Source organism: Melanerpes formicivorus, unplaced genomic scaffold (genome assembly GCF_026170545.1).
Source record: "Melanerpes formicivorus ecotype bairdi unplaced genomic scaffold, bMelFor1.0.p_v2 SCAF_3, whole genome shotgun sequence".
Classification (NCBI taxonomy): Eukaryota; Metazoa; Chordata; class Aves; order Piciformes; family Picidae; genus Melanerpes; species Melanerpes formicivorus.
Window position 1 is genome coordinate 14,417,502 of NW_027142355.1, and position 13,314 is coordinate 14,430,815.

Sequence of the window (13,314 nt, forward strand, 5' to 3'; positions counted from 1 at the left end):
GGGTTGTTGTGCGGTGTGGGTTTTTTTGTTGTTTTCTTTTTCAGTGCTGAGCAGAAACAAAAGCAAAAGGTATTCTCTGTGGAAGTGAATAGACTGGCATGCATAGTTATTCTGCAAGTTTCAGGAGTTTAAATGGTTTTAGGTAGTAGTAATTGTTTTTCACATAAGAAACAATCATGATTTGTTTGCCCTAAAATTGATGAAATTGTACGAAAGACAGTTCAAGCCTTTAGTTACTATCTTGACTTGAAAGTTCAACAACTTGTGAAAAATGAGACAGGTGATTCGTATAGCAGACAATATAAAGGCGGCATAGTTTAGGTGCTACAGTTAGCAGAGGTTTCTTAACTATTTAGTAGCTGTTTTCAGTAATGAGCTGCTGGCGTTTTTTTGTAGATATGTTGATTCCATTGACACAATCAGATTGCATGGTGTAAAAACATTCTCTTGAATTATTTGCCACAGCTTTCTTGAGCAGCATCTTAGTTTTTAATCACATAGCAAAGTAAGATGAATAAGAGCTCTATATGGTCAATGAAGCAATTAAAGGGAAAAATCAATTAAATACACTTGTGCTGTCAGGGAAAATGCAGATTTGGAAAGGTGAAAAATGTTAGTCTTTCACTAGCAGTACCTAATTCCTGAGAGTATGCTGCTGTGTTATTCATTCTGGTTTTGGCTTTTCCTGTTCCTAGTTTTGATGTGATGCTGAAGGAAGCAGGATATACTCTTTAGCTGGTTCTTTTCAATACTGTCATTTGGCCTGCTCTGTGTCAGGACCTATCAGCACTCTTCTCATTGACTGGTGCTTCTTTATTCAATATAAATCTCCAGTTATGAGTTCCCCTCTTCCCTGAGAAAATACCAGAGATAAGGCGCTGTAGAGTACCCTGTCTAATACTCAAATGATGCCTTCCTTTCTTCCTTGGCTAATTTTGGAAGGATTTTTCTTTTGCATGCTTCACAGAAGCTTTCTCAAGTGCAGCGGGGTTTTTGACCCATTATTGTCTTGCTATGAAACATGAAAGACAAACCTCCCAAGAGACCATAGTTAATCAGATTTCTCTATTAATCCCTTAGTAGATGTGTAGTACAGTCTGTACTACACTGTGGAAGTATGTTCCTGAAACTCAAATTGTTTCAAAGGCTCATCTCACCTCTGTCGCATGTGGCAAGCATTTGTCATCACCCCACAACCTACTTCTATGATGCAGTGAATAAGCAGACTTAAACTTGAAAGAGTGGCACTTAAGGCCTTATGAATGTAGTTCTTTAAGTATGATGAGTCATGACTACACACTTACTTTTGACCATCTTGTTCCTAGAAGAATGTATATTTTTGTGTTATCAGAGTAGCAGTTCCAGTGAGTATGTGAGTGCCATGGAAATGTCTCCTGTTACTGCCAAGGCCCCAGGCTACATCTCTAATAACCCTGCTGTTTGAGTCTGAGCATCTTCTGGGAAGTGACTTGGCTGTTTGCTGCCTTAACCCAAAGGAGTGTTCTTTGGATTGTAGGCAGCTGTTCATTGTAAATTAGCATGAAACTGGATTGAGATGGATCTTGTCATCAACTTAACACAGCCTAAACAAAATTCTTTCTTCTTCTACCCTATCATTACCTCATTCCACTATTGAGCATGTTCTTCTGCTGGTCACGAGGCTGTCACCTAGGAGCCACTGAATCTCTTGCATCTTCCAGTATGCACATGGCAATAGCTTTCTGCAGACATTTGTTTGTTGTGTATAGGGTGAAATCTTCTGCTGAGTCCTGCACTGTCTATTTCTATGGTACTTTTTGTGTAAAGCTCAATTTTTAGAATTTGTTTCCACTGTACTTTTTCTCTTCCAAAGCATGAAGTAGATACTGCTCTAACAGGTAGTACTACAAATCATGGAGTGCTACTAACACTTTTGTTTTGCTTTCAGTACTGTACTTACTAGTATTACTTGTGTCACAGAACAGCTAACAAACAAACATTAAAAGCATGGATCCTGAAGTATTTTAGAAACAACTGTGTGTTAAAATCAATCTCTATTTAATTTTCAGTTGTTGCCTTAAACCTGGGTTGTGCTAATCCTGCTTTCCAGTCTGTTTACTAGATTGTGCAGCGATGGAGTCATAGAGAGAAGGCTCTTCTGAGTTCTTAGAGCATCACTTTCTAGAAAATGAAAGTTGATACTAGTTACTCTAGACTTTTTGGGTTATGATAGGTCTAAGTTGTACCTATGAAAAGAGTTTTGTTTCCTACATGCCTTAAAAATAGGTTAAAGCTAAGAGGATCATCTTCCTTGGGTGCTTTTTGACACCTAACCCTTTTCAGGTATTACTTCCTCAGGGGTATCCTTTCGCATGCAAGATGACTTCTATTTGTGGGTTTTAGGGGTGATGTTTTTTCCCTTTAAACTTTTTCTAAGCAGAGTCTTGGTGTTTGTCTCATAAAAATCAGTTACATGGAGAAAAAGGGAAAAAAAGAAATCCCAAAACTCACAGTCAGGTTGTGATGTGAAACAATATCTAAAATCATACTAGTGGCTGTGCTTGGAAAGTAATTTTTCTTTGCTTTTTTTTTTCCCCTTTCACAACGGGGGGGTTGTATTCCTATTTCAAACTGTTTCTCAGTCTTGCAATTCTTAGCTGATACAGCTAAATTATGTGCATTTATTTTGCTATTTCTAGACTTCTGCTTGTGGCCAATGTTTTGACACAGTTAAGGGCAGTCTTGTATTAGGACAATGTCTCCCATGTGCAGTGGTATCCTTTATGTCTGTACCATGTTACAAACCAGGTTTCTCTGCCTGTTACGGATACAGGTTACATTCTGAATTTAGGTTTAGTGTTTAAAATAGAACTACACTCTTTTCTTTTCTCCTCGGTTTTAAGGTTGCAAAGGCCTAATTTGAGTGGCATGATAACAGCTGTGTTGCTCTTGTTGTTTTCTGGGTGGCTAGAAGGCGTTGGCTGGATTTTATTATTGGAGAGTACGACTGTTTCAGATTTCTAGAATTTAAAATAGGTGAAGCCTTCTGATTTTTGCTGTGCTTTTCTGTGAAATATGCTGGTGTATTGCACACTGTGTTATTCCCTTAAATTCTCCATATGGCAGTCCACAGGGCATTTTACATGATCCTCTCACTCCTGATTGTGGGAGAGAGTCATCTTAGAGCAGACCGTCTTAAACCAGGGCAATACAGAAAACCTCTTATCACTCATGTTAATTGTGAATACATTGTGCCTGGGAGTCGGGACCCTGTCTCTCCAAGTAAGCTTGAAACGCGACAGAAATTGGGCGTTGGGAGTTGGCGTCTGTTAAAAGTGATTTTGCTTCCTGCTCAGTTGTCAGTGTTAGAAGCCATGGGCTTCAGAGCAGAGTACTGGCTGTTAGCAGCTGGACCTAAGACAGTCTGTTCCTCCTCCACGCATTCTGCGGTAACAATTTTTCTGTTTCTCACAGGTGTTCTTAGTGCAATTGTTACTCTCTAACAGGGCAGTGTCTTTTGCAAATGAAGTACAGCTGTATTCCATACTGCTGCTGTAGTGGCTTTCCCAAAGCTCCCTATCTCATGATATGTAGAGCTGGCTTCAATGCGTTTGCAAACTGATGATTACCTGAAAATGAGATTTTTAAACACTGTAAAAGGAGAGGAGGTTTTTATGTGTGATTTTCTTACTTTACATCAATGAAGCTAATACCATGTGATGTTTCTGTTATCTTGAGACATGAAAATATAATTGTTTTATTCCAGAGGTTAAGAAGATTATCAACAAAATACAGAACAGAGAAGATCTACCCAACAGCCACTGGAGAAAAAGAAGAAAATGTTAAAAAGAATAGATACAAGGATATATTGCCATGTAAGTCTGACTTCTGTGGTGATACAAGAGGAAGGGAAGTGCTTGTTACTCTTGATGTAGTTTGTCTTTAAGATTATTGTGTACCTATGTGCTCCTTTTTGTCCAGGGCTGGAATTTTTACTGTTTGTCAGCACTTGGAGCGCTGCTAGTGGTAAATTTCACCCTAAAGCCACATGCCCTAGATTATTTAACAAGGTGGACATAATGCTTGCTGCAGCAGTGAGAAGGAAAGGCACATGTTCCTGTTTTGGTAGGGTATATAAGATGCATCACTTGTTGAAAAGTAGTGTGGTACTAAGCTCCACTGCAGCAAAGTAGTTTAAGTGTATTAAAGGTTTTGTGGTTGATTTGTTTTTTATTTTCAGTTAGAATAGAATAGAATAAACCAGGTTGGAAGAGACCTTCAAGATCATTGTGTCCAACCCATCATCCAACACCACCTAATCAACTAACCCATGCAACCAAGCATCCTGTCAAGCCTCCTCCTAAACATCTCCAGTGATGGTGACTCCGCCACCTCCCTGGGCAGCCAATGGCCAATCACTCTCTGTGTAGAATTTCTTCCTAACATCCAGTCTGATCCTCCCCTGGCATAGCTTGAGAGTGTGTCCTCATGTTCTGGTGCTGGTTGCCTGGGAGAAGACATCAGCCCCCAGCTGTCTACAACCTCCCTTCAGGGAGTTGTAGAAAGCAATGTCTCCCCTGAGCCTCCCCTTCTCCAGGCTAATCAACCCCAGCTTCCTCAGCCTCCCTTCATAGGGCTTGTGTTCCAAACCCCTCACCAGCTTTGTTGCCCTTTTCTGGACATGTTCCAGCAATTCAACATCCTTCCTAAACTGAGGAGCCCATAACTGGAGACAGTACTCAAGGTGTGGCCTAGTTGTGAAGAAACACATTTAATGGCTGTAATGAAAAAGACAAGAGAAGTTGTTATTGTCATCCTATTATTGAGTGATACACTCTTTCCTCCTTGCTGGAATTTTGTAGATCCTGATCAGTATAGCAAAATCTTGGTAGCACATAGGCTGTATCAGGGATGCTTAGTAGTTACTACAGTAGTGAATGGCTGCAGCTAGAGTGGTAGATGTGCCTTTCTTCTTTGTAAGAATAAAACCTCAGTCATTGGGATCTGAAAGGGTACACACATCACAGTGGGGAAAATGAACAAAGCTCCAAGTAGACATTGAGGGAAATTGAAGGTATGTTGTCAGTTGCAGTGAGAATATCTTCAAACATCCAAAGGTTTCAGGAGTAAAGTGGTGGGAGATGAGCTTGACAGAAATGAAAGCCATGAGATATTCTGAAGGTGGAAGAAGGTTGATACTTTGCCTATCTTTTATAAATAGTGGGAAGAACCTAACAAATTTAATTTAAATGGAGATTAGTGCTACATTTATCTGAAAATTCTCTATCAGAGAAAGCAGGACCTCAGTACTAATTCACTACCAGCCTTGGAGTAAAGCATGTGCACGTCCACCTTACAGTTCACTGGTTACCTGAAGATACTAATTTGCGGTTGTGAACTGATCCTTTAAGCTGTAAAGAAATATCCAAACTGGAACTTGCAGTGGAATACTTTTTTTTAAGAATTATATTCCAGACCTAAAATTCTGACAGAGCTGAGCTGTGTCAGATACAGGCAGGCAGGAAATGTTGGCATGTGGGGATTGAAACTGCTCTAGAATTTGGGATCTACTGTGCTGGGAAGATAGGAGCCTTCACCAGCCTATCATTTTTAAGTGGCAGATCAAAGTAATTAAAGTAGTTTAGTATTGAGTCTGTGACAGGAGTGCATGCTTAGATTGCTCCTGCCTTTCCATTCTATCAATGAGTGTTATGCAGTGCAATGTGTTTGAAGGGTTTCTCTAGGCCTTTATTTGAGTGCCTTGTCTTTAGAGCTGCAATCTAAACATCTAGTAATCTACGCTTGTGCTTTTTTAGGAAGCATTACATGCTAACACAAACATTTTTTGTATGTTATAATGACTCTGGCAGAAAATGTCACTGTCTTGGAAGCTTTTTGTAAAGTACAGCTTTATTTCTGTATGGCAGTAACACTTAGCATGTACTTCTTGTAGGCACGGCTCCCTGTTTTATTGTCAGTGATCTTCTGATTATAAAAAAACCCAGCCAACCATATTTCCTCTTTTCAAATAGGCTCTTTCTTTACTAGAGCTGCATTCAAGAAAAAACAAACATTAAAGTTGTAGCACCTGTTCTGTGGTTGAGGAAATGATCCTGGGAGCAGAAAGTAATAGAAATTGCTTGGGCACATGCTCTTTCTGCAGATACTTCTGTTCCTCAGTTCAAAGATGATTCTTATGTTTTTATCTGTATTTCTAGTTAAAACAGCTCCTATTGTAGAAATAATTTGGGGATTTTTATATGATAGCTAGCAAGTGCTGGTGTCAATAGGAGCTGGGAGGAGTCATGAACCTTCCAACCACCTACCCTTCTTAGTAAGAATCACCAAGTTATGCCTATTTCAAAGATACACTTAAGTTTCTTTTCACCAACAAAAAGAATTTCAAGATATTTAACTTATTCTGTCAACAGGTAATAAAGGCTATTTTCAAGACTGCTGAGGATTTTGCCTTTCAAATATCTATTTTCATTAGAAAGATCTACTTTCTCTGAGACAGTAATGCATGAAATGTCAGAACCCTCTGAATGAGGGTAAATATGAGAATAGAATAGAATTAACCAGGTTGGAAAAGACCTTTGAGATCATCGAGTCCAACCTATCATCCAACACTATCTAATCAACTAAACCATGGCACCAAACACCCCATCCAGTCTCTTCCTAAACACCTCCAGTGATGGTGATTCCACCACCTCCCTGGGCAGCCCATTCCAATGGCCAGTCACTCCTTCTGTGAAGAACTCCTTCCTAACATCCAGCCTAAACCTCCCCTGATGCAGCTTGAGACTGTGTCCTCCTGTTCTGGTGCTGGTTGCCTCAGAGAAGAGACCAACTCCCACCTGGCTATAGCCTCCCTTCAGGTAGTTGTAGACAGCCATAAGGTCTGCCCTGAGCCTCTTCTTCTCCAGACTAAGCAACCCCAGCTCCCTTAGTCTCTCCTCATAGGGTTGTGCTCCAGACCTCTCACCAGCTTTGTTGCCCTTCTCTGGACACATTCTAGCAGGTCAACATCTTTCCTAAACTGAGGGGCCCAGAACTGGACACAGTACTCGGGGTGTGGCCTAACCAGTGCAGTGTACAGGGGCAGAATGAGTTTCCTGCTCCTGCTGGCCACACTGTTCCTAATACAGGCCAGGATGACATCATTTGCCTTCTTGGGCACCTGGGTACACTGCTGGCTCATGTTCAGCCTACTATCAGCCAATAGCCCCAAGTCCCTTTCTGCCTGGCCGCTCTCCAGCCACACTGACCCCAGCCTGTAGCACTGCATGGGGTTATTGTAGCCAGTGTGTAGAACCTGGCATTTAGATGTGTTAAATCTCATGCTGTTGGGTGCTGCCCATCTGTCCAGACTGTCAAGGTTCCTCTGCAGAGCTCTCCTACACTCTAACAGATCAACACCTGTCCCCATCTTGGTGTCATCTGCAAACTTACTGATGATGGACTCAATCCCTCTGGGGACGACAGAGATTGGAATCAATACGGCTGATCAATATGATCTAGTATTGTTCCTTTATTGCTTCATCATTGTTCCGTTTTAAAGCAAGCATAGTGCAAAGCAGACAGTAGAGCTGACCGGCTAGTAAGAAGTGCGCAGAAGAAGTGCGTATTAAGAAAAACTTTACAACTTATATAAGCTTGGGGGGCATTGCTGGCATGGCTTCATTGGCCCCTCACGAGTGACCACACACTGTACTACTGTGGATTATTGGTTAACACGCGGGATTGTTGATATACGTGTGTGTCCTGTCATTCCAAGATAACTCTCTATGTTTATGGCTACCAGTGCCCTGCTTTGGTTACACAGTGCGGGCACAGCACTGTTCTGGTATACTGCTAGCCACTTCCGCACTCATGCTGGGCATGGCCTACCACCATGTCAGGCTCTAGGCCTACACTGCCAGATTGCTCACACTGCCTGTCACAACCATTACCACAAATCCCCTCATCCTGATTATTGATAAAGATATTAAAGAGCACAGGGCCCAGCACTGATCCCTGGGGGACACCACTAGTGACTGGCTGCCAGCTGGATGTGGCACCATTCACCACCACTCTCTGGGCTTGGCCCTCCAGCCAGTTCCTAACCCAGTGGAGGTTAGCCATGGGCTGACAGCTTGACCAGGAATCTGCTGCTTCTGGTTTTGAAGTGAGCCAGCAAAGTGCTCAGCCTAGTGTTTGGGGGATAGTACCAATCTATGCCTGGCCAATAAACCCCAGTGCATTTCATGGTCTAATACTTGACGGAGTCCTCCTTGGCAAAGAATATTAAGACCTGCCCTCTGCTTTTATTACGCACTGGTGTTTTATTTGGTTTGCTTTCTCTAAATGTGCCTTTAATTCTGACCATCATGATCTGTGTTAAGTGTGTAACTACAATTTAGATTATTTATGATCAGTTGGGTTCTGCTTCTCTGTAATGAAATGCTCTTGGATTTCCTGTAATTGGTACTCTGTTAACTTGAGCAGCAGAAGCACATAGCAGTAGGAGCTCCTCTGCTTATCCCTACCTTGCTTGCTTTACCAATAAATTAAATTGACTTGCTGGTATAACTTAAATTTAGGAAACATTCTCTAATCCTTAGTTTCTTCTATACCTATTTATCATGTTTACTGTTCCATATTGATTTACATGTGTTGTAATTCCTGTTTAAAAAAACAATTCTTCTTTTAGTTGATCATAGCCGAGTTAAACTGACATTAAAAACTCCCCCCCAAGATTCAGACTACATCAATGCCAACTTTATTAAGGTATGTGCTGCTGTCTTAATAGTCCTTAAATTCTTGTTAAGCTTTTATTTCATATCAGTGCAGTTTTAACATTATCCTCCTAAATAACAAAGTAAACATGTGAGGGAAGCTTTTTCTTTTATTATGGTTTAAATAAATTTACAGTTTATAAAGCATTTGGAAAAAAAAAAGGTTTTTATTACTCCAAGTGTATAATATGAAAAATGCTTAATTTTAAAATGACAGGCAACAATATCTCTACCACAGGAAAATCCAGATATGATTGTTTTTAGGGATTACAATAAGGTGTTTATCAAATTGTGTATGCCAATATGCAGTTCTTGCTGTTCATGAGAAATGTGGCAATGGAATTCTATCCAACCTTCTGAAAGGGAAGGCAGAATTGGGCTAAAATATGGTTACACTTGTTTTCACAGTGAGAATGTCTTAGACTTTCTTTGTTGTCTTGTTTCAATACTACATCTACACAGTAATGCTTATTCCAAAACAGGTGTTCTTAATTCTGAGTGTTTAGGTTGAAAAGCTGAATATAAACATCTTCAAGCTTTATATTAAACAAAAATAATTTTTTGTTTTTGAGATATGGTATTACTGGGAGAGGGAAACTTACATTTGTTCAAGGTGATGCTTTTTGGCAGAAAGGTTTTTAACTTTTCCTCATGCAGATTTCAGAAACCTTATTTTCTGTTGCACTTTCTGACAGTACAGTAGTTTTTATAATCTTGCATCCCCTTCAAAATTTTTGCTTATGTCAATGGTCTAATTTTGTATTCACCTTTCTTGTTGTATCAAAAAATAGTTCTAAATTTACATGGATGTTTATATTTTTATTCAATGCACGTTTTTTCTGTACAAACATTAATGGTACCTTTGTGCATTCCTAGGGAGTACATGGGCCAAAAGCATATGTTGCTACCCAGGGACCATTAGCAAACACAGTAATAGACTTCTGGAGGATGATATGGGAATACAATGTTGCAGTAAGTACCTGCTTAAAAGCCAACATTTCATGACACAGTAATTGTATCTTTTGCCTGAGGTGGCTGTGGTTTAGTCTGTTTAGTCCTCGCATCATGTTTTTGTAGTTTAAATAGCATTCTGTATAACATTAGTGTTAATATACTCAAAATGTAAGTTCTGAGTCAAAGCATTACTGAATGGCTGTGGAGTTATGCTTAGTAATGAATAGGTTGGTGCCTGGTTTACGTCTGTCCTGTAGGGAGCCTGACAACTCTTGACTTCATGGGACAGAAGCAGTATGTCAAACAAAAGCCTGTTTCTGTTGATGCTAGTTTGGGATTACTTACTGCAGCTGTTTAAAATGCTATTGTCAGGAGTTAGCTAAAATTTAGTTAGTATTACTAAAATTGGGTGTGTTCAACAAAATTTGTCGTTTTTTGCTTTATCGGATGCTTAAATGATGGTTACTTGTCGGGGTAGTGTTATTGTACTGTTCACATGGATATTTTGGAAATAAGCTTCACCTGGGAAGCTCTTGGGTTTTAAATGAATTTTTGCACCTGTTTTAAGCACTTTTTGTCATTTTAACCTAGTAGAGCTACATTTATTCCAGATATTTAACTTTAGTCTTTCCAGTCAGGATGAATAAATAAGGTATTTGTACAGGATGACAGTGAGTTCAAATTAACCTTAAAATATTGTATGAACGTTGTAGATTATTTTGTGCAGGATACAACTTGGATACTATTGTAAAGCATGCATCTGCAGGTAGGAAAATAATATTAGTTAGTCTCTTCAGCAGTAATCAACTGAGGAATATCAGCCTCTGCCCAGGTAGAAGCAAGCTTAATCTAAAAGCAGCTAACTTGGAGAATCTTTTTGTTCTTTTCAGATAATTGTAATGGCCTGTCGAGAATTTGAAATGGGAAGGGTATGTACACTGTACTAAACCAAATGAGCAGTGCCTGTGTGAGCAGTGTGCTGAGACCTGTGAAGCTGTAGATGCAGAACTGTAAAGATCATCTAACAGATAGAATGGGAATGCCTGTCCTTATGTTTGGATGCATGGAAAACGGTGCATGTGACTCCTTGGCTTTACTCCAGTTGTGCTGTTACATTATTATCCAGCTGTTAGTGGAACAGAAGTGTCCACACACACAACTGTACCAATGGTCTCTCTCTGGTCACATCACTATGGGTGAAAATCTTGTTTGTGGGATGTAGATCAACTATAAAAATCCTGAGCCCTTCAGAAATTCCTGTCATTTGATACAGCTGCAAAAACAATCCATCTTTTCAATCTCTCTATGTTCATAGGATCTGAGAAGGAATAAAAATGTAGCCCAGAGTTGTGAACTCCAACCTTGCACAAAAAATAATTTGCTCTCATTGCTCCCCTCTATATGAGGCATGCTTGTGCATATGTAGGCAGCCATGAAGTTCCTGTCCTTCTAGGTTTGTTTATTTGTCACAGGGATTTTTTGGGGTTTGTTTTTCCTTTGGTATCCAAAAGGAAGTTCATTTTACTGTCTTTAAAGAAGTCCAGCAAGGCACCACTGGGCAAGTGTTAAGGAAGAGCACTCAACAAGAGAGACAGAATAAAGCATTTGAGGTTATAGTTGTGTTGGCTCTGCTTCTGTTAATCGCGTTTCAGTACAACACATGAAGTAAATTAGGATTCTTTGCTTTAACAGAAAAAATGTGAACGTTACTGGCCTTTGTATGGAGAAGCAGCTGTGACTTTTGGGCCATTTCGTGTTTCTTGTGTAAGTATAAAGATTTATAAGTTCAATTTGCAGGATTTAATGCTTTTGTAACTTAAAATAACTGCCCAACGAACAGCTGAAAACAAGTTTTCAAAACAAGTGCTTTTTATATTTTTATGACCAAATTTTGCATAGAAACTCAAAGAAATGCAGTGGAAAACAAAGTCTGTACCTAAGATGGTTTTTGGTGCCTTTTTTTGTTTGTTTGTTAAATTTCTGAGGGTTTTTTGTTTGTTTTTAAAGTAGGGAACCCTGTCAATTAGCATTCCACAAAAGTGGACTACTGATAATGGAATAGATGATGAATTTGGCTTTTTTTTTGTTTGGATTTTGGCTTTTTGTCACTTACACTTCTTGACATTCACATAATTATATTGGGGAAATAAAATAACATCTTTGTGTCTTTACTCTTGCCACCTGGTAGTTTAGTCATGTTTGATTTCATTCTGTTGGTTATCGTTTGGAAATGAGGAAGCCTTGGCATTAAAATGACCTTACTGTAACCTTTTTACGCTGCAGTTCGTGATTGGCCTTAGCTGTTCAGTTGTTCTAAAACAATGGAATTGATCCATTCCAAACTGATCTCAAAACTGTCGTGTTTTTTGGTTTTTTTTTTCTTCTTAACTCAAAATTAATTGTATTTGGGGAGGAATTGCTGCTCTTTTCTAGCCTAAGTGCTTTAAGGTGTCCAGGAAGAGCTATCATCATAGTTTAACAAGCTATTACGTACACTTCAAATTAATCTTGTCAGGATTTACATTTAGTCTGTAAAGATTTTTAGTTTTTTGTGATGGTCACGTGGCTGGCAAGTTTTTGTGTAAAGGGATTATCTGTGTCCTAACTGATATCTCAGCTAGGGCTCAAAATAACTAAGTTTGGGTCCAGTGTTGCATATGGGCTCCACTGCTGCTGGCTGTGCACTATTGCCTGCAAATATACGAAGTGTTGCAATAGTTTCCTTGATGGAACATGGTTGAGCACATTAAAATGTGTGCAGCATCCTAAAGTCACTGGGGGAAGTTGTAATGCTAAGCTTCTAAAGTAATTTAAAAATATCAGCAGTATTACAACTTGAAGTTCAACTGCAATATAAACTTCCCTTGGTGTTCCAAAGGCACATACAGAATAGAATAGAATTAATCAGGTTGGAAGAGACCTTTGAGATCGAGTCCAACCTATCACCCAACACTATCTAATCAACTAAACCATGGCACCAAGCGCCCCATCCAGTCTCTTCCTAAATACCTCCAGTGTTCGTGACTCCACCACCTCCCTGGGCAGCCCATTCCAATGGCCAATCACTCTTTCTGTGAAGAACTTCTTCCTAACATCCAGTCTAAACCTCCCCTGGTGGTGCTTGAGACTGTGTCCTCTTCTGCTGGTGCTGGTGGCCTGGGAGAAGAGACTATGAATAATATAATATGAAGATTCTGATAGCCTAGAAGCTATACTTCTAATTACAGTGATCCATTCAGGTGCATTTTTGCTGGAAATCATGGAAAGGGAGAAAATAGAAGGGGATGTCACAGGTTAGATAAAAGCTGACCATCATACAGCAGAGGTGTTCCAGAGGATAGCTCTGGGAGGCAATCTGTAGATGCATGGAGAAATAGAGCAAAAAAAGTACTTTGAAATACTCTTAATACATTTCAAGAAAAGAAACCCAGGTTTAAAGTTTGGGCTTTTAGTTGCATCATGTATGTTGCATATTGATCCTTCCCAATTAATTGCTATCTTCTTTATGTTTAGGAAGCTGAGCAAGCAAGAACAGATTACTTCATTAGAACATTACTACTTGAATTTCAAAATGTAAGTATTTGATAACTTCTGCTCTCAGTTG

General features: G+C 39.6%; 1 protein-coding gene across 1 annotated transcript in view; it reads left to right on the forward strand.

Annotated features, from left to right (window-relative positions):
- PTPN12 (protein tyrosine phosphatase non-receptor type 12) overlaps positions 1 to 13,314 on the forward strand; it is a 63,643-nt gene that overhangs the window by 23,738 nt on the left and 26,591 nt on the right. Inside the window, exons 2-7 of the mRNA XM_068167435.1 lie at positions 3,746 to 3,854; positions 8,672 to 8,748; positions 9,633 to 9,728; positions 10,601 to 10,639; positions 11,403 to 11,474; positions 13,224 to 13,283. Coding sequence (XP_068023536.1) covers positions 3,746 to 3,854; positions 8,672 to 8,748; positions 9,633 to 9,728; positions 10,601 to 10,639; positions 11,403 to 11,474; positions 13,224 to 13,283 — 453 coding nt within the window. The remainder of the gene's footprint in view (positions 1 to 3,745; positions 3,855 to 8,671; positions 8,749 to 9,632; positions 9,729 to 10,600; positions 10,640 to 11,402; positions 11,475 to 13,223; positions 13,284 to 13,314) is intronic.